The 25,877-nt window shown below is 46.6% G+C and overlaps 1 protein-coding gene across 7 annotated transcripts in view; it reads right to left on the reverse strand.

Moving 5' to 3' along the window:
- Positions 1-25,877, reverse strand: part of UNK (unk zinc finger) — a 46,076-nt gene that overhangs the window by 15,554 nt on the left and 4,645 nt on the right. For 6 of the 7 annotated variants that reach the window (XM_054083042.1, XM_054083041.1, XM_054083039.1 and 3 more), the window contains 8 exons: positions 8,938-9,147; positions 7,231-7,407; positions 6,682-6,812; positions 6,325-6,460; positions 4,681-4,798; positions 3,632-3,716; positions 1,646-1,788; positions 330-377 (listed from right to left, as the gene is read on the reverse strand). In XM_054083042.1, coding sequence (XP_053939017.1) covers positions 330-377; positions 1,646-1,788; positions 3,632-3,716; positions 4,681-4,798; positions 6,325-6,460; positions 6,682-6,812; positions 7,231-7,407; positions 8,938-9,147 — 1,048 coding nt within the window. The remainder of the gene's footprint in view (positions 1-329; positions 378-1,645; positions 1,789-3,631; positions 3,717-4,680; positions 4,799-6,324; positions 6,461-6,681; positions 6,813-7,230; positions 7,408-8,937; positions 9,148-25,877) is intronic. The other variant, XM_054083038.1, reaches the window with a different exon arrangement.

Consider the following 25,877-nt stretch of genomic DNA (forward strand, 5'->3'; position numbering starts at 1 on the left):
GGACCACAACCACATGCAACAAGGCTAGTTTTGCACTATAGATGAAGCCACAGACAGCAGCAAAGGAGACTGAGACAAGTTATAGAGAAAGTGTCTACCTGAATCAATGCAGATGTCCCATTTCTCTGGGTCAAGGAACTATTTGCCTGCACCGGTAAGCGTGATAGTGCTTCAGACAACATTTAAACAGCTACTGCCACCACAGATTCAAGTGTGGCACAGTCTGCGCTGGCATCAGAAAGACTGAGCATCCTACAACGTTTTGGTTTTATTTTTATACAGACATTCTGCTGTCCATGCTTCCCTACAGTCGCAAAGATACTACTCACTGTGGTGGAGGTGGGGCTAGTTGGCAGAGTTCCTGATTTATTCCACACCTACAGTACAAATACAAAACAGAACAGGCCACGTGAGGCTGGCTGCTAGAGGGACCCTTTTCTCTGATTAATTCATCATGTAAAGCGATCACCAGCAAAACCATATTTGTTTGCAAGCTAACGTGAAGTCACAGAAAGACATGTGTTGCTGTTTGGCATATATCCAAAGATTAGGAAAGACTGTTTGAAAGACTAAGAGCCGAGACAGAAAGGATCTAAACGGTCTATTAAGTGGAAGATACCTCCAATTTCCCTGTGGTTCTCAGAGAATTGTGATGATACCTTGATAAGACAAATGGGTTTTGTCTTTTTTTTTTCTGCTCTCCACAGTGTTATTTAGTGATTTAGTGTTATTTAGAAAATATTATGTCCAGACTTTAAGATCTGTTTGGAATTCCAGCTGCAATCATATTCAGGAGAGCTATGAACTGTTAGGTTGGCTTTGGCACTAAGAAAATCAAACTATCAGCTTCTATTTTCACAGAGGGGGAATAAGATAAAACAGAAGTCCTAAATGAATTCACCTCATTCTGACCAGTTTCAAGCAAGTTAAACTTCGGTCATTTCACCTTCACAAACCTTGACCAGCCACGTGAAAAAGCTGCACTACTGTTGATAAGGTGTGTAAACGGGAAAGACTCAAGGAACAGAAGAAAAAGCCTCAGCAAAAATGAAGTGGTTTAGCATTCCAGGGGCTGCTTATCTGTCTACGTGCGCCTGCTCAGCATTGAAAGATCTCCCTTCTTCTATGTACGACAATAAAGTACAACCAACAATCCAGGGCATTACTTAAACATATTCCAGAGTTTAGCTGTCTCCAGAAGCAGGAGAGGGAGGGAATCAAGGATATCCTATAATGAACACACAACATGCACAGGCTAAGCCTTTGAGATTACATATGTAAACAAACTCCGCTGTGGTTATGTACTTTAGACGTTATTGGCTCACAGCCTTTAATTAGAGCACTTGGAAGCTAAGTCCAATATGTACCTCCAGATAGGAAGGAGCAGGACTTCATGTGCGGATGTATTCCACTTTCCTGAAAGCACATCAACAAACTGCACAGAAAGGAAGGCTCAGAAATTTTATAGGTGAGAGGACAATACTAAACCCCTGAACTGTGTGTTCCAAACAAACAGATCCCTCTAAGAACTACAGAGCTGAGAGCTAAAAGGATTTTGGATACATAAGATTTCTCCTCTTGGGAGAAAGAAGTAGAAACCCAGAGTTATGGGATCCAGAAAAGGTTTCCCCGCAGTGCTACATACATTGCTAAGGTCTGGGGCGTGTGGGCTGGAGGGGCTGACCGGAACAGAATCGCCCGCTGCCGATGGCATGTACATCACAGGGCCTGTCTGTGTTGGGCTGGACACAGCCGAGGGCTGCTGTAAATCCTCACTGAGGGCAGGCTCTGCAACAAAGAAAAGCATGTGGGATGTTACTCAAGGCTCTACAGCTGCAATGGAGCACAGGACAGTTAGGAACAAGAATAGATATTCTCAGGAGAAGAAATATTCCACAAGCACAGAATCGAGAAGAAATCTTATCTCGCAAATGGTGACTACTTATCTAATATTCTTTACATCATTACTGTCATCACTTGTACACTATGCAGCTCGTCAGTCCATTAATGCTGCTCCAAAATTATCTTCCCCTGCATGAACTGTGTGTTACTCATTAAGCTGTCTTTAACTAAGCAGAGTTTCCTGCATTGCTAGGCACAGAATTGATGCGTGCATTCTAATTAGCCAAGGGAGATAAGTTTCCATCTGCGCTCAGTACAAACCATTACCAAAAAAAGTCATGTACCTCTAAAGGCGTGCACAAAAAGCATGTGTTGTTGGCTTGGGAGGCAAAGGAGAAATGCTGCAGATCCATAGTATTTACAACTAACACAACTCAGGGTCTTTACAGAAAACTATGATGGCGTACCTGTTCTGCAATCTCTTTGAAGTACTGGTTAAACACTTTTCTGCCTAATATTTGGCAGATGTAATAAATGGGATCCTTACTTTAATTGATTTAGGCCCTCAGTGTTCACCTTGCTAAGAAAGGACTCAAAGGTACAATTCCATAAAAGAGCACAAGACACAGCCAGGTTGAAATGACCCAAGTGCCACCAAGTGCTGCTTCAGCTTCAAAGCGGTATGGCAACAATTCAGGAATCTGGCTAGGAATAAGGCATTTCCTACACAAAACCACTACGTTATACACAAGGGAGTTCGCTAAACACTGGTTCTTTATCAAGAGTTCGTTCTCTCTCAGCTTGCTGGATCACATTGTGTTGTTGCGCTTCTGTGCTGGGCCATTACAGCCCACAGCTCCGGCTGTAATTAATTACTGCCTGTCGACAAGGCTTCCTATACCAGGGACTGCACAACCTGCAGGGAATTCACTTTCACCATTCCTTGACAAAGGCAACAATTACCAGTTGCACCATTTACAAAGGATAATCAAACAACAAGGAGATTTGCTTGAGGCCATGCAGTGGGTCAGTGGGCCAAACCAGAGCCTCCTGATTGACCTGCTCCAATTGCTGCAGTGAGACTCAGTAGTGAGACTGGAGTGCAGAACCCTGCAGGGAGCCACAGGACTGGGAGCCAACCGTTCATCCATGAGCGGTAGTGCCCACCTGACACAGAACTCCTGCATCCAGAACAGGATCTCTAGTTTAGGACCAATGAAAGTGAGGATTGAAGTAATGCCTTATAAATCAGGGAGCTATCGAGAAAAGAGGATTTGAGGGAAAGCGGACAAAAAAGCTGCATATTTTTCTTCTTCAATCTGACTTAAAGATTTAAACTCTAAGCAAAACTTCATGAATAGCAAAACAGTATTTAACTTTTAAAACAGCTCAACGTGTTAGCTATAATTAGCATTTTTATCCTCAGCTTTTTAAAATACACCACACTGCAGCTTGGCCAGGCACTGTTCATCCATGTACAGAAGCCACCTTCTCTGTTTCTGCCCTCCTGAACTGACATACAGACAATCGAGGACGTGTGAGGGCACAGAGGGAGATGCCTCAAGAGACAGCGCAGTAGGAGCCGAGAGCTGAGTCCCACCTACTGCCTTCAGCCCCGCCAACACCTGCCACGCTAGTGTGGTTTCATAGGAATCACCAAAGTTAATACTTTGTGAAAATCCTTCACAGAAGCTCTAGTTTAGTGTCTCTGTATCTTAAACTACTGATTTTGGCCAGAAGTGCCCCATAACTCCAGTATCTATGAAATACAGAGAAGCAGCCCACGTACGTTCTACGTGTGCAAAGGCACAGAAGGGTCCTCGGGGACAGCTGCCAGACTGCTGCATGTCATTGCACTTGGTGGATTTGTAGATCTAAGGATGGGAAAAAAAAACAGACATGAAGAGGGAAAAATAGTGACCAGTAGCCCAGGTACAAAAGTACTTGGAAGAGACTTGACAGCAAGACAGAAACAAACAGAGGGCACAAAGGCCAGCAGAGCTCAGTGTGACCATTTCAGTGCTGTCCTTCAAAGAAAGGAAAACCCGCTCCAGTCACTAAAATGTGCCCATCACAGCTAAGCTCACCCAAAGACCAACCCATCACACATCAGCTCACCCAAAGTCACAATTTGCCACAAAGACCCTCAGTCTCACTGGGAGCTCCATGGATATTGCAACAGTACAAGGGAGGAAGCAGTGGACAAGTGATGGCACAGAAAGCTGCATCCATGGTTTGCAAGGGAAAGAATAAACTGTTGACAATGGTGGTGGGAAATGGATTATTCCCCTTCCCCACAGTTTGACAGGCAGTGAAAATGGTTACTTTGCTAGTACAGGCCCCACAAAGCTTTCCAACACCGTAACATGAGGCAGACTTAGACAAGGTCTTAATTACACTTTCAGTAAGGATACTGGAATGCTCTGAGCATGCTCACAACCAAGAGCCTGCTGTTTTTTAGCACCAGTTTATGGGTATCTATGGTTTAGTGTGATCACCATCAACCAAGAATTGTTCCTCAAGGAAAGAGATGCCGTGTGCTCACCTGCAAACCCATGCCATGCTTTCAAAAGGACCCACATATATGAGACTGCTCTTACATTTGAGTCTTTCCTTACTTTTCTTACCTCCTCCCATACATTCTATCTAGCAAAAAGACACTCCTGGTCAAGCAATTGAGTTGCAGCTTACTTCTGACACAACTTCTCCATACCCCAGGACCACACCACACAGGGCAAGCAGCCCTCACACTCTCCCAGCTAGCACATTGGCGTACTTCACAAGCCTGGAAAGCTTTTGCTTTTCCCATCATCAAACAGACCGAGTAGGCTACTGTACCTCTGGATGGAACTGCTGCTCTGTGCGAGTGTGACAGTATTGGCATGAGTCTCCATTTTCACACTTACTGGGATCTCCCCACTCGTCTCCATGTTTCACACTGGGACATGGTGAAGATCTGTGCAAACAGAATGCATCAAATCCACAAGTGTGCTTTGGGCTTTGCTGTCCTCAGTCAGGAGGCAGGTCCAGCTGCCCACCCTCAGATGCACGATCTGTTTGGCTGCTGCTACCCCAGCCCCGACTCTGCTGCTGTTCCATCTTCTTCCCTCCCTCCAAATTTCCCAGTGGCTCAGCTTTCCATCTGAAACCAAACGCAACCTGAACCAACGTAACTTAACCATATTAGCAGATGACGTGATTAGTGTCAGAGATGCTGGGTCTGGATTCTGTTTTGGAACTGTACATTCACAGAAAGCTAATAAGTTAATTGGCTAATCCTGAAACACATAATACCCTTACAGCAGTGTGTTTCCAGGGCTGTCATACGGCCATGGGGATGAGCAGCTGAGGCAGGTCACTGGGGAAAAGGCAAGTCCATGTTGTTTCTCCCAGCCAGAAACAGCTCTTTCTCCCAGTTCCAAATTTTTGCCATGACCTACTTCCCCTGGTCTTTAGGCTCTCAACCATTCCCTCAAACAACAGTAGAGGGAAGCAGACAGCAGTCACCAGCAGAAAGGCAGCCACATCAGCTAGGGGTGGAGAAAGCAACACAGAAGCAAGTGGAGAAGCTCTCACTTCTTTCCTCCTCAAAGCGCCCAGGCAGGGGCAGACAGCACATGGCTGCTGCATGGCTTAATGCTTCTGTCTCTCCTGGAGGCACTGGGATTAACGTTCCTTTGAGTTTTTTATTTATTTAATTTTTTTAATACAAGATTTCAGTGCCGATTCAAATATTTCTGTGACTGCTGGGCATGGGGAAGGGATGCGAGAATATCCACAGTACTTTCTCTCCCAGCTTTCTGCTCTACTCTTATGTTTTTCAAAAAGGAACTAAGGAAAAGCCCCACTGAGACCACAACAAAAGCTCTGTTGTGTCAGAGGAAACTAGGGCCCATAACTTGGATGAAACGCAGTCAGGAAGATGCAGCATGCTGGAGGTCCAGTGACAGTTGAGTGATGAGAACACCCTGGTGCCTCAAAGTCAGAGCCTTTAGCAGCTGGTTAGGAATGCATGTCCGGCTACGGCACTGGTCCCTCCGTCCCTCACCATCCACATCACCAGACACACACAAAACCAGCTTCATGATTCTGAGCCCTTTACCATGAAAACACTGCTGGGCGAGTTTGTTTCCAGATGGGGATTAAAACTTCCTTTTGTTTTCTTTTTTCAGTACTGCTTTCTAAAGTGGGAGCTTATACTATATGAGAAAGCCAGACAAAGGTTCCATTTGCCATAAAACCACAGCTGTAACATGATTTAGCAGCAGTCACTTATTAGATACTGGCTCCTATGTATGACAAAACTCCTTTAGCTTGCTATGCCATCTACTAGGCAGAAATAAGTCTATCACATCTGCCAGTACAAGCCCCAGAGACACGCTAAAAAAACTATCTAGCGGACAAAATTCTAGATCCTTTGTTACAGATTTGTACTACACCTCACCACTCTGCTGGGAAATAGAATATCCAGGACCACGGTACCTGTATTTGTGTTTTCTTGGGCTTCTTCTTCTGTCTTTGCTATTGTGGTAGTAGGGACAGGCATAACCCTGACGACAGAGACGGGGGGGTTTCTTACACTGCTCTGTCTTGTAATTTCCCAACACGTATGTTGTATCTGCAAGAGGAGCAACCGGTTAGAACCACAGAATCTTTAAGGTTGGAAAAGACCTCCAAGATCATCAAGTACAACTGCCAGACCAACACCACCATGTTGGTGGTGTCCCAGTTAGTAGGGGATGACCATGATCTGCGCTCACTATACAGAAGTTTTTGACAGAAGCGTGTACTTCGTGAACAGCAGCCACCCTGAGCCCATAGACCCTAAGTGATGCTCACCTTGCCACCTCGGCTCCTCACTGAGTATCTTCTCTATCATAGCATGGCTAGCAGCAACTGCAGACTGACCCTCTATGCCACCTTCTGATGTAGTCTGACCATTCTGCAAAGCCTCCATCGCCTGAAGCTCCCTTCATGGACAGAGTTAAATGAACACACAGACTGAGGAGATGAAGAGACAGATAAGTGTGCAACAAAACCAAAAGCGTGGTAACAATTCCTAAGTGGGTGAATTTCATTCATGCATTTTCTGTCACAACTCCTTTAGTTGAACAGCAACTGCAAGACATGTTCTTCGTTCCCTGGAAATTGCAGGGGCATTGTTTTGAGACCCCCATCAGACTCCCAGCCACAGCACAACCAGTTCACAGTGCACTCCCATCCCAGTGTTGAGTGTCCTCCCTGGAGATTTTGTAGATTTGCCTTATTGAGAAGATACATCATCCTCGTTCCAAGACTAAGCATTTCACACTGACTTGGTACTGTCCTTCAGTCACCTGACTTTTCATCTGGGTCCAGAAATCATACAGAGCCCCAGCTTCTACCAACCTGATGTCGTACACCGGAGAGCGTAGGTCATGGGGCCCGTGAGCAAATGCACAGTGGACTCCATTCTTTGTGCAGTTTCCCTTGGAGTCTGTCTCATGAATGCAGATTCCAGTTTTGTAGTAGCGCAAGTGATACCTCCTCTCTGTGTCTCCAGTAGTTCTGTGCAGGAAGGGACACCTGAGATGCAGAAGGAGGGGAGAACAGAAAGTTCAGTCACACAGGTGATGGACTCGTCACTGCCAGAAGACACTGCTGGTAAGGATGCAGCTGCTGACAGCACCTCGGCTGACTATGGCCCTTCCTCTTAGGCCGTGCCTGCCAATGCCAGACAATCTCTCAAACGGTCACCACACAGTAAGTAAGTTTCCCCTCACCAAAAGACAAAAGGATTATTAAGCCAGCAGCATCTTGTTGTTCTAGTCTAGTGATCGCCAGGGATCTGGCAAAGAGCACAGATGCTGTCAAGATACGGATGTGCTGGCCATGGTTGAAGGGACGTCACATGCTGCATTCCCCTCCCTCAGTGGCCCATCCAGACTCGGTTCTGTCAGTGATTCCTGCTGGTGCTCCTTACAGGGCTGCAACCAATGCATCCTTTATGTGGAGCATGGCACAAGAAAGTAGAACTACAATGCTACCATTTTAATGGATGTTTTTTTCACCTCTTAGGCAGAAAAGAACAATCTACCCAGAGAAATTAAAAAAAGAACAGGGTGGAATAGGTAAAGTTCAGATACTGCAGCATCAAGCCAAGAACACCAATCAAAGAGTTCTGAGATGCTGAGTTTCAGCCAGATATGACTGAGTGATCTAGGAGCCAAAGCCCAAACATCCTACTTCCAGTCCCCTCCTGTTCTCTTCTAACAAGAAAGTACTGAAACTGAGACCTCAGGCTGGGGGATAGTTCCATTTGCTGTAGTCGCAAATCTTTACTTAATCAGATAAAAAAATTATTGTTTTCCCGATAAATACTATTTTTCTCTGTGTTTACAGTGGCACCATGAAAGGGAACTGAAATTCCATCCTTCTAGAGCCCCTCTATAAAACACTCCCTATATTTGACCACAGTTTGGCTACACTATTTATTCTTCCATATCTGTCATGCAGCTGAAGTTATACATTGGGTTAACCCTTCATCTGCTGGAGTCTGCCACATACCACAGCCACAGGGAAAGAACACCCAATACAACAAAGTCTTCCTCATGCTGCCTTTCTCTGCGTACCTGTCATTTCCCTACTGGCTTCTTAAAAGTTCAGGAAGACAAACTGTCAAGTAACCAATAAGATTTTAAAAGTTTGGGACAGATAATTCAGGGGGCAGACTAGAGGACAAAGCTCCTCTTCTTTCACCAATCAGTTAAAAATTGAGCTGCCCTGCTACTGAGCAAAAGCTGTTATTTGGGAGTCAGGGGCTTATCAGGGCAGAGCCCGTTTATCAGCGAGCTGTTTTTTGCCACCTCAGCTTTGCTGAAGATGCCCTGGCTCATGAGGACAGTGAAGGATGCACAAGCTGAACTCCCACCTAAGTCACCAGCAGTACCACCTTTGCAGCAGGCCTGGAGCCCATGGATTGCTACCTCAGCTTTTACATCTGTTCTCACTTAACACATCTTACTTGCCTCACCTCTGCAACAGCTGGCTGGAATCAGCACCTGGATTGATCCCAAAAGCCTGATGCCCCAGAAGCAGGGTGCAGCCTTTACTTACTCATCTCCTTCCGGGCAGATTCCCGTGGTCTCGTCATACTTGGTACAGTAAATGTCAGGGCTGTAGTTGAATGTACCGTCCCGTCGGCGAATAGACCTGCGACGGCGCTGGTTGACAAAGTGCCAGTGGAAGCAAGTGTAGGGCCGGTGCTGAGTGCACTTGTGCTGCACAAAGAGAGGGCACTGCTCCGTGCGGAACTCCTTCAGGTAACTGCAGGCAGAAATCCAACAGCAGATTAGGATCAGGATGCTGGTCAGAGGCAACATCCAATCACCCTGCAGAGTCCAGACCAAACTGAGACGCATCCAGCAGAGCCGCATCCTACTGCCCTTCCCACACCCTCCCCTGCTCTCACTCTCAGTAGTGGAGGCTGGAAGCTGCTGCTTGTCTGTAACAGGAAGATATCAGTTATTAGGCAGTCAACGCAAACACGAATGCTAATGGTAGCTGAAACCACTTTCTGTGGTGCCTTTGGTATCATTTTGAAGAGGCTTTGCATAAGTTTAGAGAATGGTTTATGAGCAAATAGAACTTTTAAGTTCCTCTTTGCCCATTTCTATCTCTAAATCTGAGACTTATCTGGCAAAAAGGACTTTCCTTCCTAAAAGATATATGTTCAGTTTAAAAAAGCCAATTAAAATACATCTCCTTGTAGCCATGTTTAAAGCTCCTAGTTACTGAGAAAGATTTTTTTAAAAGACTCTTCCATCCCTTGTCCTCCTGGCTTAACTCAGCTTCTCCTTTAGCACACAGTCACCTACGAAAACAGGATTAATCAACTTCTCTCTTGCAAACTTGTGAACTTGGGGCTCAGTCTTGAAAAGAGGGTCAACCACCCTCAGCTCCTGCGTGCTTATGTTGCTTTATGTTTGATACGTAATTCTCTGAAAGTATGCGTCTCCTTTATCCCGAGAACCAAAGAAGTCACGAGCTTTCATTGGTGACACTAATAACAGTCTCTAAACCCAGATTGCAGAGGATTACAAAATGGTTTAGAATAACATAATGATCTGACTGTGATCTACGTGAAGGTGCTTACAAAACCCACGCTGCCTGAAACCTGCAAGCTGCCCTGTCTGCACAGGGAACACAAGAAGATTTTGAGCAGCTCAGCCCCAAGCCAGGGTTCAGCCTCAGTCACCTCCAGGAGCAGAACAGGCAGTCCAAAGCAAGCAGGAGTGGGGCAAGAACATCCCGCAATGAGGCACATTCTGGGTCTCCCATTTAGAGGTCAGCCGCAGCAGCGAGGAACACAATTTGTCGGTCAATATAAAAGCGCTGGTGTTCCGCTGGAAGCAGCAGGATGATATAACAGCAGGCACAGACCCGTTTTAAGCTGCACGTGTACTGCGAGGCAACCCGACAGCACAGGAACTTGTCGGGAACTCGTTCCCATATCAGACAATCTTTCCATCGCATTGCAAAATAAATGGAAAAATGCCTGATGCCTAGCAATGTATTTAGAGATAACATCCTCATGCGAGATTCATTCTGAAAGCGGCCTCTGTAAACACAGCTTCCTCTCCTCTCTACCCTAGCTGAAAAGAAAGCCTCAGGAAAGTGCACAGATTCAACCAAAGTGGATTTACTTGTTTGCAGTGAAGAGAGAACAACAGTGGCAAGGGCCGTCATGCACTGGAATCTGCAAGCACAAAGGGATAAAAGCTCTTCCTCCTCTTCAGCCTCCAAAAAGGCGAAACTTGCAGGTTTCATGGCTTTGGATCCATGCATGCTTGGGGCTGGAGAGCCTCCACAGCTAGCTGTAAGCCTTTTGGCAACCAAGCCCATCTGTCCCCTGCAGCCCAGCTTGGCTGGAACAGCATCTGCACTGGGTCCAAGGCTTAACATCAGAAAACCGGGAGCCAGACGCAGGAACAGGTCTGTTCGGAGCACATGAGGGCCAACAGCATCACTCTGTTCCTTTTCACTTTTCAAAAGCTGGCTCCATGCAAATAGAGATCCCTACACCCACCACCACAGCAGCAATTCATCTGAGAAAGGAACACCGCAATAAAATTAATTCATGCCTGCAAAGCTTTCTGTTGGACCAAGTACAGCTTTAAAAGGTGGTATTCCATAGATTACTTTATCTTATCAGGGTGCTAATGAGACTCGGAACAAAAGTGACCGTAACAACATTTAGGTTAGAAAGTGCATTAAGCAAACCCAAGCAGCAGGGTGCTCAGTGCTGCCCAGCAAATTTGCGCAGTCACCAGCCAGCCCCTTGCACCCCCACATCTCCTCATACCTCAGAGACACAAGGCTTATGTTACTCCTATTTTACATATGGAGAAACTGCAGAGCAGCTGGCTACGTGCCTGGCCAGCATCATCCAGCAGCGGGAGTCAGCAATGGAAACCAAGAGCATTTGAACTCCTTCACCTTCACTGAAGGGTGTCCTGGACTCAATTTACAGAGCAGCCTCCTGAACCCCTCCAGGAATGGAAACTAAGGGGAGATCCAAGCCTGCACAATCAGAGATCAAGCCCGGCACTCCATACTTGTAGAGACAGGCATGTATGAAACTGTTAAACCCCTAAAATTTAACAACTGCAAAACCAACCGAGCCCCAACAGTGTCCCTTCAGCAGGAGAGTTCAGAAATGTACATGGTGGCTGGGGCATTCAGTCTTGGGAGCACCAGTTGAGCGCACCAGTTGAGCGCACCAGTTGTGCTGAAGAGCATTTGAAAATTAATTGCATTTTATGATTGGCTCAACTCCCTGGAGAAACATTTATTATAATGTAAATAGGAGATAATTACATAAGTAAATGGTTCACCTGAAAAGTGTTTAACACCTAACTTGCTTCATCAGAAGCTCATTCGTTAATGCTGTCTATTAAATACATAATCTCTCTCTCTTAATTGCAGAGCAAGTCCTGCAAACAGGTACCAACACATCAACCATGCACATCACCTCTGCGACAGACCCGGCAGAGGAAACAGAGCCGTAACGTTAACTTGGGCATTTCAAACCTTTCAATCACTGCTTTGGGCTTTTCTTTTTTTCAAGCCACTACAACATTTTAAATCACTCTCCTCCACAACTGCCTGCATGGCAAATTGCCTCATAGCCCTTGATTTTCTTGATCCGTTGAGTGAATTTTGGCTCCTCTGGGAGAACAGGGACCACTCAGCCAGCCACTTTGTATTAAAATATGAGAAAGGCATCTAAATCACATGTGTTTTGAGAACACAGAAAGGATACACAGCCTGCACTACCACGATATGATGGCCCACAAAGCAGAGAGCCATTAATATTTCAGTAGCCTTTTTGCAAAGGCTCTAAACAAATACAGAGAAAACCGTCATGACAGATTCTGCTACTGTCAATGGTCTATAATTTTTTTGCCTAAACAGCTGAGAAAAGGAATTTTTGAACAATCCTTGAAACTGAAAACATGTTGGCAATGGGTACGCATTTCACAGCCTGTTGGCTAAACGCTCCATTCGCACAGGAAGAGGAAATACAGCAATGATAACTTCCTTTCTCAACTCCTCTTTCTGGAAGCTCCACAGCCCCCATTGGCAGAAGAATTACTGCCCCCATTTTACAGGGGTTACTTCTGTATTTGTTTAAGAAACAAAAAAGTGAAACTAACCAGCTCTGTGTTGTTCTGCTCTACGAGCACTTTCTTAGGTTTGGAAAGTGGATAGCACATAGCACAGTTTTCTGATCCTACATTAACATCAACAGCAACACTCGTGTTCCTGGAGGAAATGTTATCACTTGAGAGTCCTACTACACAGAGACAAATGCGTTCTAAACAAACAGGACAAGGCTGGCCAGAACAATGCGGATCAAAGTCCCGAGGCTGAACGGAACTTGCTGCCGAACAGGATGGACGCGACTGGAAACGAAAGTTCCTTTCACTTGGAAGACAAGAGAAGAGGTTCTTTGACCAACTTTGGGAGTTCCCAGAGACCAACAGGAGCTTTTAAGTATTAGAAAACACCCCAAGGCTGTTGAGCCAAAATTCCAGTTCCATTGGGGTAGGATGCAGGAAGGGCAGCCATCACTCGCTGCAGGAACGGACACCAGCAGGGAACTGCCAGCTGTCCGTGATTGCCCGCAGCAGCACCTCTCTCCTGGCAGGGCAGCCAGTGCTTCCACCTGCAGCCAGCAACTGCAGCTCAATCCCCTCTGCCCAGGAGGAGCCAAGCAGAACCTGCCTCGGAAGCTGTGGGAGAAGATGGGCGGGGTTGGGGGAAAGGAATAAAAACTGCATCCAAACACCACCACCAAACAAATCAAACCTAGAAAGGAGGGGGGGAAAAAGAAGCCAAGAGGAAACTATAACCTAGCAGGTTCACTTTGAAACTCAACACTTGCAGCCTTGTTCTGGTCACATTTGGTGCTGCAGCAGAGACCTCCTACTTCGCTCTGCTTCTCTGTTTTGGCTCTCTTCAGACCCAGTGGGCTCAAGCAGCTCCATAGGGGATACCTGCATCTGTACCGTGTTCCAGGGCCAGAAACTTCCTGCCAAACTCACCTTAAGTCACACATGCGGTGGTGTGAGCTCAGTTCAGGACCATGTGCTCGTGATACACCAAGACAGCTGAGCTCCACCTTCCTCATTAGAAGCCTTACCCAAAGCTCCCTAAAATCCCTCGAAGATGCACACTGGCACCAAGGGAAAAGTTGGTGCTTTGTAATAGAGGGATCAGGAAAACTGGGGTGAGAAACAATACTGAGGAGCACGGAAACAAAAAGGATTAACACCAACTCTTTAAAATCCTTGTTCCTCCCTTAACACAAAGCCAGGCGCTCATTTGCTTCCAACACCGCCAGCGCTATATGAAATCCTTGACAAGCTCCTCTCCTTTGCAGTCCTTGCTCCTCCCAGACAATCCCCTCTCTGCCAAAATTCCTTTCAGGCCTGAGAGAGCATGGAGGCTCACAAAGAGGATCTGAACCTCCTGCAGCACTGCAACACCAGAGAGAAAGCCATTGGATAATTGCTGGGCTAATCCAGATTAAGGCACTGTGAATGTAGGACAATAGTGAGATCCAACACCGCCCCCATTGAGATTTTGCACGTGTGGGGGGGTGTTCACACCGTGAAACTATGCCGGAGCGCCCGTGGTGGATGCCCGCACAGGCGACCGGTACCAATGCGTCTGTCTGGTGTTAGCATGAACTGGGATGTCTTTACACCAGTGGGCCAGCCTGCGTGCAAAGCGCTGGCTGCTGTCAGAGGGCTCCCCCCCTGCAGCAGCACCTGGGGCACAAGAACCTAACCTGGAGAAGGCAGCCCAGGCCTTGTACGGACAAAACTCCAGCCCGGCACAGACCCTGCACTTTATTACCAGCACTAATATTAGGGATGACTGTCTGAGGACTTACAAAGGTTCTTAGCAACAGCCACCATCCATAGGAGCCTACAGAGGCAATTCTAACCCAGAAACCTCCAAATAAAGATTGTTTGGTTGTGTTTTGCTATGTTCTTTTTTAAAGCCAAGGCTGAAATTCCTGATGAGATTTATCATATCATGTTATCCATGACGAGTGGTGTCCCTCAGGGGTCCATACTGGGACTGGTGCTATTTAATATCTTTATCAATGGTATTGACAGCGAGATTGAGTACACTCTCAGCAAGTTCGCAGACGACACCAAGCTGAGTGGTGTAGTTGCCACACCGGAAGGACGGGATGTCATCCAGAGGGACCTGGACAGATTGGAGATGTGGGCCTGTGAGAACCTCAGGAGGTTCAACAAGGCCAAGTGTAAGGTCCTACTCTTGAGTTGGGGCAATCCCTGTTTTCAGTACATGATGGGAGATGATGTGATTGAGAGCAGCTCTGCAGAAAAGGACTTGGGGGTGCTGGTCAATGAGAAGCTCGACATGAGCTGACCATGTGCGCTTGCAGCTCAGGCAGCCAACTGTATCCTGGGCTGCATCAAAAGAAGCATGGCCAGCATGTTGAGAGAAGTGATTCTGCCCCTCTATTCCTCTCTTGTGAGACCTCATCTGGAATACTGTGTCCAGTTCTGGAATCCTCAACATAAGAAGGATATGGAGCTGTTGGAACGGGTCCAGAGGAGGGCTACAAAGATGATCGGAGGGCTGGAGCACCTCCTGTACAAGGACAGGCTGAGAGAGTTGGGCTTGTTCAGCCTGGAGAAGAAAAGGCTCCAAGGAGATCTTCTAGCAACCTTCCAGTACCTGAAGGGGGCCTACAGGAAAGCTGGAGAAGGGCTATTCATAAAGGCTTGTGGTGACAGGACAAGGGGGAATGGGTATAAACTGGAGAGGGGCAGATTTAGACTAGAGATTAGGAAGAATTTCTTCACCATGAGAGTAGTGAGACACTGGAACAAGGTTGCCAAGGGAAGTTGTGGCTGCCCCATCCCTGGAGGTGTTCAAAGCCAGGTTGGATGGGCCTTGGGCAGCCTGATCTAGTGGGAGATGTCCCTGCCCATGGCATCTTTAAGGTCCCTTCCAACCCTAACTATTCTATGATTCTATGATTTCAGATATTGGGAAGGAAATGCTTTTCTGCCATTAGCATTTACTTCAGTCCTGCCCACCTTCTCTCAGCAGAGGAACACCCTGGCAAAGATATAATTTCCTGGGCACAAAAGTACAAAGGAATGCTGCAGCCTTCTGATGGCACTTTTGTACCAGCCATGTCCTGCTGTTTTGGACACGACTGCAGGAGGCCACGGGCCTCTTCATGAAGGGTCAGGTGGTCCTAGTTTGCCTCACTTGAAGGCAGACACCCCAAAAAAACGCAGTCTGAGTGACAGCAGTCCCCACTCTCAGCGGCTCCTTGGCTTCCCTTCGCTGGGAGCTCCTGCTGGCACCGGTCTGTCTGGACAGCAGGTGGGAGGGAGAAAGCTATCCTCACAAACTTCAGGCAAAAAAAAACAGAATTAAAAATCATCAGCTTAGCTGTAAAGTTTAAGTCAATGGTTTGAGCTAACACAGACAAAGTTATCAGCAGCAAACCAGGGCAAGCTTCCCCACCAGAACACCCGCAGAGCGGCACCCAGAGAAAACTCCTGACTGCAGATGCAGAGGCTGCCAATTCCATAATGCTCATCTACAGAAAATATTTCATAAACTGCTATTTTCTTCTGAAGCCCAAAGAGCCAGCCCAGCACATGAGGAAGACCTGCCCATATCTAATCAGCTCTCTAAATCAATTTCACCCTCATAAAATTTTATTGCAAGAGATGATATCAGATGCAATTTAAGTAAGAAGCCCATGACTCAATTATTTTCTTTTACTAAGCTGTGGTGTTCCAACTAAAATGAGCCAGTGGTGCATGTCAGAACCTACTGACTCCAATAGGATACTCCATAAAACTCCTACTAATGCACCTTCTGTTTAACATACTGCTGCTGACAGAGAAAACCCACGAAGTGCAGCTCTGACATTGCTCAGGAGCTTTCACTCTTAGGGCAAAGAAGATATTCCAGAGTAAGAAAAATGTGGATTTAAAGAATAGTGTAGTTTCAAAATAATGAGGCCAGAACAGATATCCTGGAGCAGCTATTCAATTTCTCCGCATTGGCAATTCTCTGTAACACCCCGACACATCCCTTGGCAAATCAACAGGGCTACGAGAGGCTTTCCAAGGAATCGTTCGGTGTCACAAGGAGTTCAGCACACTGCCTACCTCGGGGCTTTTATTACTTGGGTCACCAATGGAGTCCAGACTCCTTCGGAGATATCAGCATTCCTGCAGCATCCTACAAAATGCTGGCATCTCTTACAAAGCAATCTTCCTGACAGGGAACACAGTCTTTGACTCTCAGGATCTCTTGGGATTTGGGAGAAAAAAAGTGAAATGATGAAATGAGCAATTTAACTTCCTAGAAGCTGCAGTTCCTTGCCAACTGCAGGGTGAGCAGAAGGCAACCAGACCTTCCTGCTGAGGGCTGCAGAACTCCAGCACCGGGTTCCAGCCTGCCTGAACCTCTGCAAGGAAGCATTCAGCACCCTCTTCAGAAGAGCAGTAATTCAGACAAGTCTGTTTCAATAAACAGTATGTTTTACTTACTGGCAGGTGTAATTAATATTGAAACAGAACCTCACACCAATCCCTGCTGAATATCACAACAACCCAAACACTTCCAAAAACAATACTGAAGGCCCTCCTATGATTTCAGCAAGTTCTGCCCAGGTTCTATGAGTAATCCTCACCCATTACCGTGACTCACTACTACTGGAGATTTCCCTGCTTTCCATATTTAATGGTATTTTTCTCCATAACATCAGAGACCCAATGAAATCCTCACACTCTGTGCCAAGAGCGGTATCGGCCATGCATCGCTCGACACAGAGTGCGGACATCTCTCTCAGTACCTCCCGGCAGCCATCATCCCTGTCTGCCGTTCTGCACCCTCAGCCAGGTGCAGGTCTGCAAACCTTGACAAGATTAGAAAGCAGTTAAACCTCAAAGAAAATATATGGATCGCTTCATAAAAACAAAAGGCTGACCGCGAATGAGGGGAAGGAGAGAAGGATGAGGAAAAAGTTTCCGTAAGCTCACATCTGTCAAGAAGACAGACTTCCCATGCCTCGGTGTTTTCTTTATCACCTAAACAAATTGAACCATCAACTGGAAAAGGTCAGATGGCAGACAGCAGCGCGTGATTCTAAAGCTGTTGGATCTCCCCCTCTCCATTACAGCCTGACAATAATGTCAGTCTAAGGGCAAATAAAGAAAGTGAGAGCTGGAGAGACAGTGCAGAGCAGGGAGCTGGGCTGGTTTGGTTGTGGGGTTTGGTTTTATTGTTAAGAGTTCATAACTGACTGTCTACCTTAGCTTCCCTGCTCTGCGCTACAGAAACAGGTAGGCAGCACTCATAACTTTTCCTTTTTCTAGGCACCTAATCAATTTAACAGGTGACATTGAGCTGGAAGCTTCCAAAGAAATGCTGAAGGACAGCACGGACTGCAGAAGCTAAACTAGAGCGTGAGATGACAGCAGAGAGTAACACACCAAGTACAATAGTCATTCGCAGCAACCCGAGCACCACTGTAACTCCATTTCTGGGCTTCAAAGCAGATCATGGGGTCAACAACAACACAAGTAACTCAATTCAACCACGAGGAAAGAGCTATCTGCTGCCCATGCTTTACAGATGAGAACTCTGAGTGGCTGCAAAAGCCCACACTAAAAATAACATGTGTTGGCAATCATCAGAAATGATTGGGACATGCTTCAATTGAAAGAAAACTCAGACATAAACATTGTGTCTTGTCTTCACTGAAGAACTAAGGAAAGCCAAAGAGATCCTGCAGCCTGGTGCTAGCCTGGCAGAGGATGACAGCCTTGCACCAGCCTGAGCAAAACACTGCTTGGTTCCTGCAGCTGTCGCAAAAATCGCTTTGTTTGCAAGAGGTACCGTGCTGTAGCTACGTACCTCACCAGTGTTCTGCCTCAACGAGGAAAGAAAATCAAAGCTTTCAGCTTGGTGTTAACTTGATAAAACGAACACCTATCACGTTTGTGAACAGACGAGACACAAGCTCCACTGAGTTCCAACTACGCTAACGCCTGCAGGTGCCAGAGGAAGTGATGCTGCGTTCCCTTGATCCAGGCACTGCCGAGGCCCGGCACGCATCGAGTCATGTCATGCAGACCCAAGGAATAAAACAATTTGAGTCATTTTTTGGCAGTGTGCTCTCTTCAAAAAGTATAAACCTGTCGTGTCAGCGGACCATGAAATGCATGTGACCGAGAAAATCCAATAAAATCCATTTTAAACCCAAATGTTTGTTTACCCAGAGCTTTCACCTTTTGAATTAAATCAATCCAAGCACAGGCACATGCCAACATTTAACTGCACTGCCTTTCAGAGATGTTTCCTTAAAAGCCATCCAGCAAGACCCAGAACTCTACAGAAAGCCTTGTGCTGACATTTTCTGGAGTTTGACCTCTTTTTTCCCCAAGGCCATGAATATGTGCTACCTGGCCTGAACTCAACATTAACCAAGCATTGAGACAGTTCATGCAATGTTTTAAACACCCAGCCCATTTTCCCAGGTTTAAATGACACATCCTCAGTTCGACACTGCTGGCTTATGCAAACCACACAGCTGTACCCGAAGCACATCCCCATTTTCTAACACAGATCACCCTGATCAGGACAACCCTGACCACTCTCTGGGCTAGTTTCAGCTCTACAGACCACACAGCTGCTACTAATCCTTCCCCACAGCACCTGGGTCAGTGCTGAGCCTAGGAAAGCAGGATCCCATCGAAATGATTACTTTCCAGTAACACGTGGGTTGAGCCTGTTTCAGTGAAAATCCTGCAGCTCCCTGAATCCAGAGGGTTGCACACCACTGAGGGTTATACATGGATTAATTGTCAGCACAATGTATCAACATGTGCTTAAATCTGAGCAGCTGAATATTTCACTGCTAATTACTTGGCAAAACCATCCATCCGCAGACTTGTCTGTTGCGGTCATTTGCTCAGGTTATATTCAGGTAAGGTTTCTACCTTATACCAACGGGATCAGGCAGATGCTGCTGCTTCATCCTCACGCCTGTGTTCACAGCCCCTGCCGTGTGGGGAATATCTGCAGCGAGGCAGAGTTCAGACGGAGTGAACACGCATCAGGTTTGCTGCACTGGACTGCAATGAATCACACACTGATGTCCTGTAAAAATTACAGTGCCAGCTTCCAGGGAAGTTCTTCTAGATCATGCACCTCTCGTCATGGAGTCAGTCACTAACGAGGCCTTCTCGGGCCAAAACTGTGGGAACACCAGTGATGGCTGGGAGCAGGGCTGGGCTGCTGCAAAACCTGTGCTACTCACTCTGCTGGTTCCCAGAAACAAAACATCCCACGTGCAAGAATTCATAAAGGCTAACTCAGAAAAATGCTATTTCCATACAAGCCATTACACAGCTAGGGGTTTCAGTTACAAACTCGTGTAAGCACTTTGAGGCAGCTCATCTTCAAAATCTCATCTCATGAGTGGTGCTGCAGAACTTGAGCGAAGGCCATCTCGACCACACCAAAAGCCCTCAGGTTTAGCAAACGGCTCGTAGGTCTGAGGAAGCCCCGGGCTCACCACAGCTCTGAGACACCGCATGGACTGTTTGAAGGTCTAGACCTACACTGGACCAAAACCAGAACCAACACTCCACAAGACATTTCAGAACTAGGGTGCTCTCATCCAATCCACACTCGGGAAGGAAATGGTATCTGCTGCCGCTCAGGCTCAGCACCACCCGGGGTCTGCAGCAGCCCCTTTGGAACGGCTCATATTTGTAAGCAGACACTTCTGCTGTGAGTCTGGAACAAAACAGGGCCACTACTCAACAAGCACGAACCTTCATCCCTAACATGAGTGCCAGCATCAAGATAAAAGCCAGCTCTTATGGGTTGATATTGAAGGATCAATGTTAGCTGTTCAATTGATTTTAATTTCTGTTCCGCTCTCACATCAGACTTCAGCCACGTTGGGTACAGCCCAGCAGATTCTCTCAGCGTGCCGTAAGGCAGGCATCCCTCCAGATAACAGTCTTACAGACTGACCGGTTCAAAGCGGCACCCAGATGTGACCCTGTGCCTGCGCTCTGAACAGGCATGCTGACATCGAGCCGTACCGAGCTCCCCATCAAGGAGAAAGCTGTCAAACCCCAGCCTACACAACCTCTCATCTTCCATTTTGACTAATCAATACATGGTTAAATCTAGCAGCACACTCAAGATATTTTAAATGTGCAAACATTTTGTGATGGTCGCCGTGAAGCTGCACAATTACACTGAGGCATCTGCTGTTTTATTTCTGCCATGATGGCAACAGTCAAGCACTACGGATGAGAGCTCACAGCCTATCAAAAATCAGAAGAGAAAAGTCACCTCTGAGCACACCGGGTGTGGACCGACAGCTGCTTTGTGCACTGCAGTGACACACTGAAGATGAAGGCTAATGAGTAAAACAATACTGACTTTAATCAGTTCAGGTTTTTGCAAATATCCACTGGTTACGGTTTCAAGAAATCATTTCTCTTTCCATATGTGCATGGCTGTTTATTAACCTAAAGAAATTCTAGGCACACGATGATAAAAAGCAATCCAACCTTTATTCCTTCACTGTAATCAACAGTGCCATCATTCTTAATAAGCCAGTACGCTCTACTGAAATGCATTTGCCATTTTGGACCAGAACATAGTTAGAGGCAGCCTCCGACTTCCCTTTTCTGACAACAAACTTGGCCCAAGTTTCTCTTCTGCCAGTGTTCTGACAATTATATGCAATTAAACGTCTCCAACTTTGAACAAGAGATAAGAATCAGACACCTCAGTGAGCTCTCTCTTCTATCGTCATCGTTGCACTTTAGCACTTAAAACTGAAATATTTCTTTCAAGGAAAACCCAGAACTCATGTTCTAGTTGTAACACCAACCTACATCTGAGCAAACAGCATGAGCCAGGAGACAGCCTGTGACAAAGCTAAGACGAGAAGAAGCTGTCGGCATTCATTTTAAGGGAACATTCATTCCAACTGATATTTCCAATGTCAAACTGGCATTAACTGCATCAAGCACTGATCAAAATACACAGGGCAGAGAGGAAATCATCACACACGTCCAAACAGGCTGTCACACCAGGAGGAGTCTGAGAAGGCACAAGCTGCAGCACCTCCCTGCACACCCCTCAGGTGAGCGTCTGCAGTCGGAGTGGCCCGGTGCACAAGGCAAACTCTCTCTCGTTAATGTAGAGAAAAAAGGCAGCAAAGAACCTGCACTTGTACAGCCTGCTGGCACCTGACCATTCCTTGATTTGTGACACTGAGGAATTGCTGTCTGGCTCCATGTGTGCACAGGGTAGGGTGTTCAGTAACAACCTCATATCTGGTTCACAAGCGACGTGCTGGATGCTACATAGAGTTTATAAAGTTTTTATAAGAGGGAAACCCCTGTGATTGTCTCCCTCTTCCAGCCCATGATCTCACCACAATCTGCTTTAAGGCGTTTTAGAGGAGGAAATCAACTGACACTATTAGAAACGCAACTGCAGTTAGACAAAAAATGCTTAGGAACAGTTGAGATGCAAGTGATACTGCTGGGCAAAGAATGGCGCAGGTAACCCCTCACCTCCTCTTTCAGCCCTGCCCTCTCATGCTTTCAAAAACATCTATGAAGTTTTTTAAAAAGCAAAAGGAAAGGTATCAGAAGGCACCACCACCTCACATCTTTTGAAAACAAAACCAGCACCAGGGGTCCTGACCAGCCAGTTCTTGTGAGCCTTCACACCGCTGTTCAAGACATGATTGCTCCAGCTCCTTGTTTTGCTCCTCTCTCCAGCTCCAGGGTGAGCAGAAGGGGCCACGTGCCTGCACGCTGGCTGCCCCCAGCTCCCGGCCTTACCTTAAAGCAGCCTCCTGGTGACAGCTCAGGCTGATGCACTGCATGAGGAGCACAGTTCCCTGATGCACAGACACATTCCCTCCTGCCACAGAGGGAGCCATGTGAGAACGCTGTAACGCACCACGGGAACGCTCCCAGAGGCGTCGGTCAGACCCTTTGTGACCAGGAGGCTGCACACCGCTGTGCTCACAGAAGTTTGAAAAACCTTATTCTGGTGGAACAAGTAGATCCAAAGAAAAGAAGATAAATGCCAACAGAATTTTCCTTAAAACAAAGCCACACAATATAAAAAATATTAGACAACACATAAAGATACAAAATGAGAAAACCTGATGTAATGGGAAACTCCAAGCTCTGAGGTTTTCTAAAAGAATTAATTTTATTATTGTCTCTCACGGGATGAAAAATTATCACATGTGCTCATACAAGCAATGTCCAAGCATCAACATAATTCCTTTCCAAATCAAAAAATTGAAAGAATCATTTTCCAAACTGGAACAATTCTGCATGACAGAATCCCTCTCCTCCTTCACAGTTTTGGATTTCTGAAGCCTCAAGCCCAGACAGACCAAAGCCAATTCTGAAAGCATCCAAGCAGCAGATGAAGCTTTTCACTCTGCAGAACACCCGCATGCCACCTGAACAGCAGTGTCTGCACTTGAATTCCCCGACACTTTGAATGTCCAAAAATACTCACTTATTAAGCATAAACACAGCAAGGAAATGACAGCTCCATTCCTGCTCCAGCACAAGGGAGAAATGCCTTACGGCCTCACACATTCCTCAGCAGGACAGTGCAGTCCTGCCCAGAGCCTGCCCGGATCCCAGCGAGCAGCCCCACTGCCCGCAGGCCCAACTATCATGCTGCAGGCTCTCAACACCACCCTGCAAAGAACCGTAAAATCCAGCGCACTGTTTTTCAGCCTGTGTTTGGTGACAGGCACATGCTGCGGAAGCAGCCCTTCCTGTTCGCACTCCAGTACTTTATATTCCCAGCTTCCTGTAACCATTCACACTTTCCAATAACAGTTGCGGTGGACCCGTACCCAGTGAAGTTCACACAGACATAAAAACCCGCTCACACTTGCCTGCGGAGCTGACACCGACAGGCAGAGAGGCAGTAGACTGCAGCCAAAGGCCTGGCGAGCAGCACTGACCCACCCTGTGCTCCCTTAACTCCTCCAAGGGTATTAACAAACCAAAACAGTTTGTTGTTTTAAGAGTTCTGATGGTTTAAAAAGAACGTTGAAGGTTTCTACGAGCAGTTTCAAAAGTCTAAGTGTGTTTGGAAGGTCCACCATGAGGACCACCCAATTCAAGCACATTGCAAGCAAAGCGTAGCGGAGAACACAGATGGACACTACGGGTCCCAGAAGAGCAAGCCACAGACAGAAAAGCAATAAGCCTGGAACGTGTCATCTACACGAGTTTCTGGTTTTCTTTCTACACCAGCCAGCCTGCTCACTCGAGATCAGCCGTGCTGCGCTCACCCAGCCAGCGATAAGACACTGCCCACTGATAAGAAGATAAGGATTATTCTCTGCTACTACCAACACTGTGAGGCATGCTTGTGAGTAAGAACTTAAACATAAGACTTTGAGATAAATAAGATTGCGTGTGTAAGTTCTTCACTGAAATCCAAGTCCACCTATGACCTCACTATCTTTAATCCTTCTTCTCCCGCATTGCTATCACTGCCCTCAGAGTTCCTGAGACACCACTGGACAAGACTCCATTCAAAAATGTGCAGATACAGAAATGTCTTGGATACAGAAGTAACTTGAGCTACCACCAAAGCACTGTAACCACCATTTCCATCCACACTTCAAATGTCCATCACTGAGGTGCTCCAGGTCATTTTCCTCCAAAGGCCTGGCACTGAAATGGCTGCGAGATAAAAGTCTGGGCGAGCGAGAGCGAGCAGGTGCTGAGATGATGACACAGCCGACCGTGTGGGTGCAGTCCTAGCGCTACTTGTGGGTACCAATCCCTCAGGAGCTCACAACTCCTCCCCACTCCATGTCAAAGGGAAAACAAGTTTCTGTATGTTCTTGTTGTGTGTTTGCACAAATGACAAGGTGGATCTTGCTGTAGGACAGAGATGGAGAGGACGCACTCCCAAGCATCTCAATCCAGAGCTCCAGTGAGGGTGCAGCCAACAGGGACACAGAAACCTGATGCTTGTTTACTGGGCGGCTGCTCATATTTAAGACAGGCGCACTCAAAAGAATTGCCTTGAGTGGCGATGATACAGTCTGTGCCCGACAAATTGCTGTCCCAATGATTTTATCACCCACATCAGAATATTTTAACACCACTTTTGAGTGTGTGTCTTTGGAACAGGCTAGAACGAAGGCACTCTTTGTTTTTTTATTAAACAAGTTAATTTATCTCCACCGGAACATTTGCTCTTCTGCAGAGCTATTAAAGTGTCTGACTTTCAGGTGAGCATGCAGTGAACAAAGGACTTCCACTTATCTAAATTCAGCCAGATCGATAAACACTGAGTTGAGGAAACAATCTTTACAATCCACAATTAAAGACTCCAGTTTGAGTGAAAACCAATGAAGACAGCAGAGGCGAACGGATAAACCGTACCAAACCAAAACTGTGCCGCAGCACCCATATCTGTGACTCCAGGTGACAATCACCTGCTTTCGGTTTCTCTGATCTGGGCCTCTCCCCACACCTGCAGAGAACACACGAAAGGCAGAGACACACAATAACCGTGCTGGCAAGAGCCAAGGAATGGAGTGAAGCCAATACTCAGCGGAGGTTTGACAGCATCCCTACATGAAACCTGCTCCCCATGACAAGTGATACACTCACCCCAGCACAGTGCCTCGCCCAGAGCAGAGGGACACCCTGCAGATGCCCAGAAACAAGCCTGTCATCCCGTCTGCTCCAAGGACCTCATCCTGTTACGGGAGCTGCGGGATTGCAAGAACAGCCACTCACAGCAGCCTCTAATGCAGCAGCCCCGAGGGAACATGACAGCAGTTGTGGAGCATTTTGTTACTCGCTCTAGTTCTACAAACGGAATACCCGATCCCCAGAGCAAACGTGCTGCTCATCATTAAACAGCAGAGTTTGGTGTGCACCGGAGTGACTCGCTCTCCAGGAGCACCCAGCTGCACGCTGCCACAGCAACCGAGAACACAGCCAAAGGGTTTCAGGCTCTTCACCTGCTACCAGACAGTACCAAAGGTGAGAGACAGCATCACTAACTCCGTTTTTTTTTTTTTTTTTTTTTCAGATCTTCCTTCACTATCTATCTAGAACAAACACAAAAGCTGCCTGACAGGATCGGGAACTGCAGTTCAAAGCACCTAAAAGTCTTAAGCAGATAATACCAGGAGCTTCGACATCGATGCTAATACGGCAACTGGAACATTTCCTAACAAATACAACCAGAACTTCCCAAGACAGAGATCCCCAGCACCAGATTGCCTGTCCCCAGGGAACAGCAAAATATGCAGATAATTAAGCTTACTTGAGTTTACAACTTGTAACCTTCATGTCATTTTATGGAAACAAACTATATTTAAGGGAAAAAAAAAAGAAGAAAATATTTACTTTTTGACAACACAC

Source organism: Cuculus canorus, chromosome 18, assembly GCF_017976375.1.
Source record: "Cuculus canorus isolate bCucCan1 chromosome 18, bCucCan1.pri, whole genome shotgun sequence".
NCBI classification, from domain to species: domain Eukaryota; kingdom Metazoa; phylum Chordata; class Aves; order Cuculiformes; family Cuculidae; genus Cuculus; species Cuculus canorus.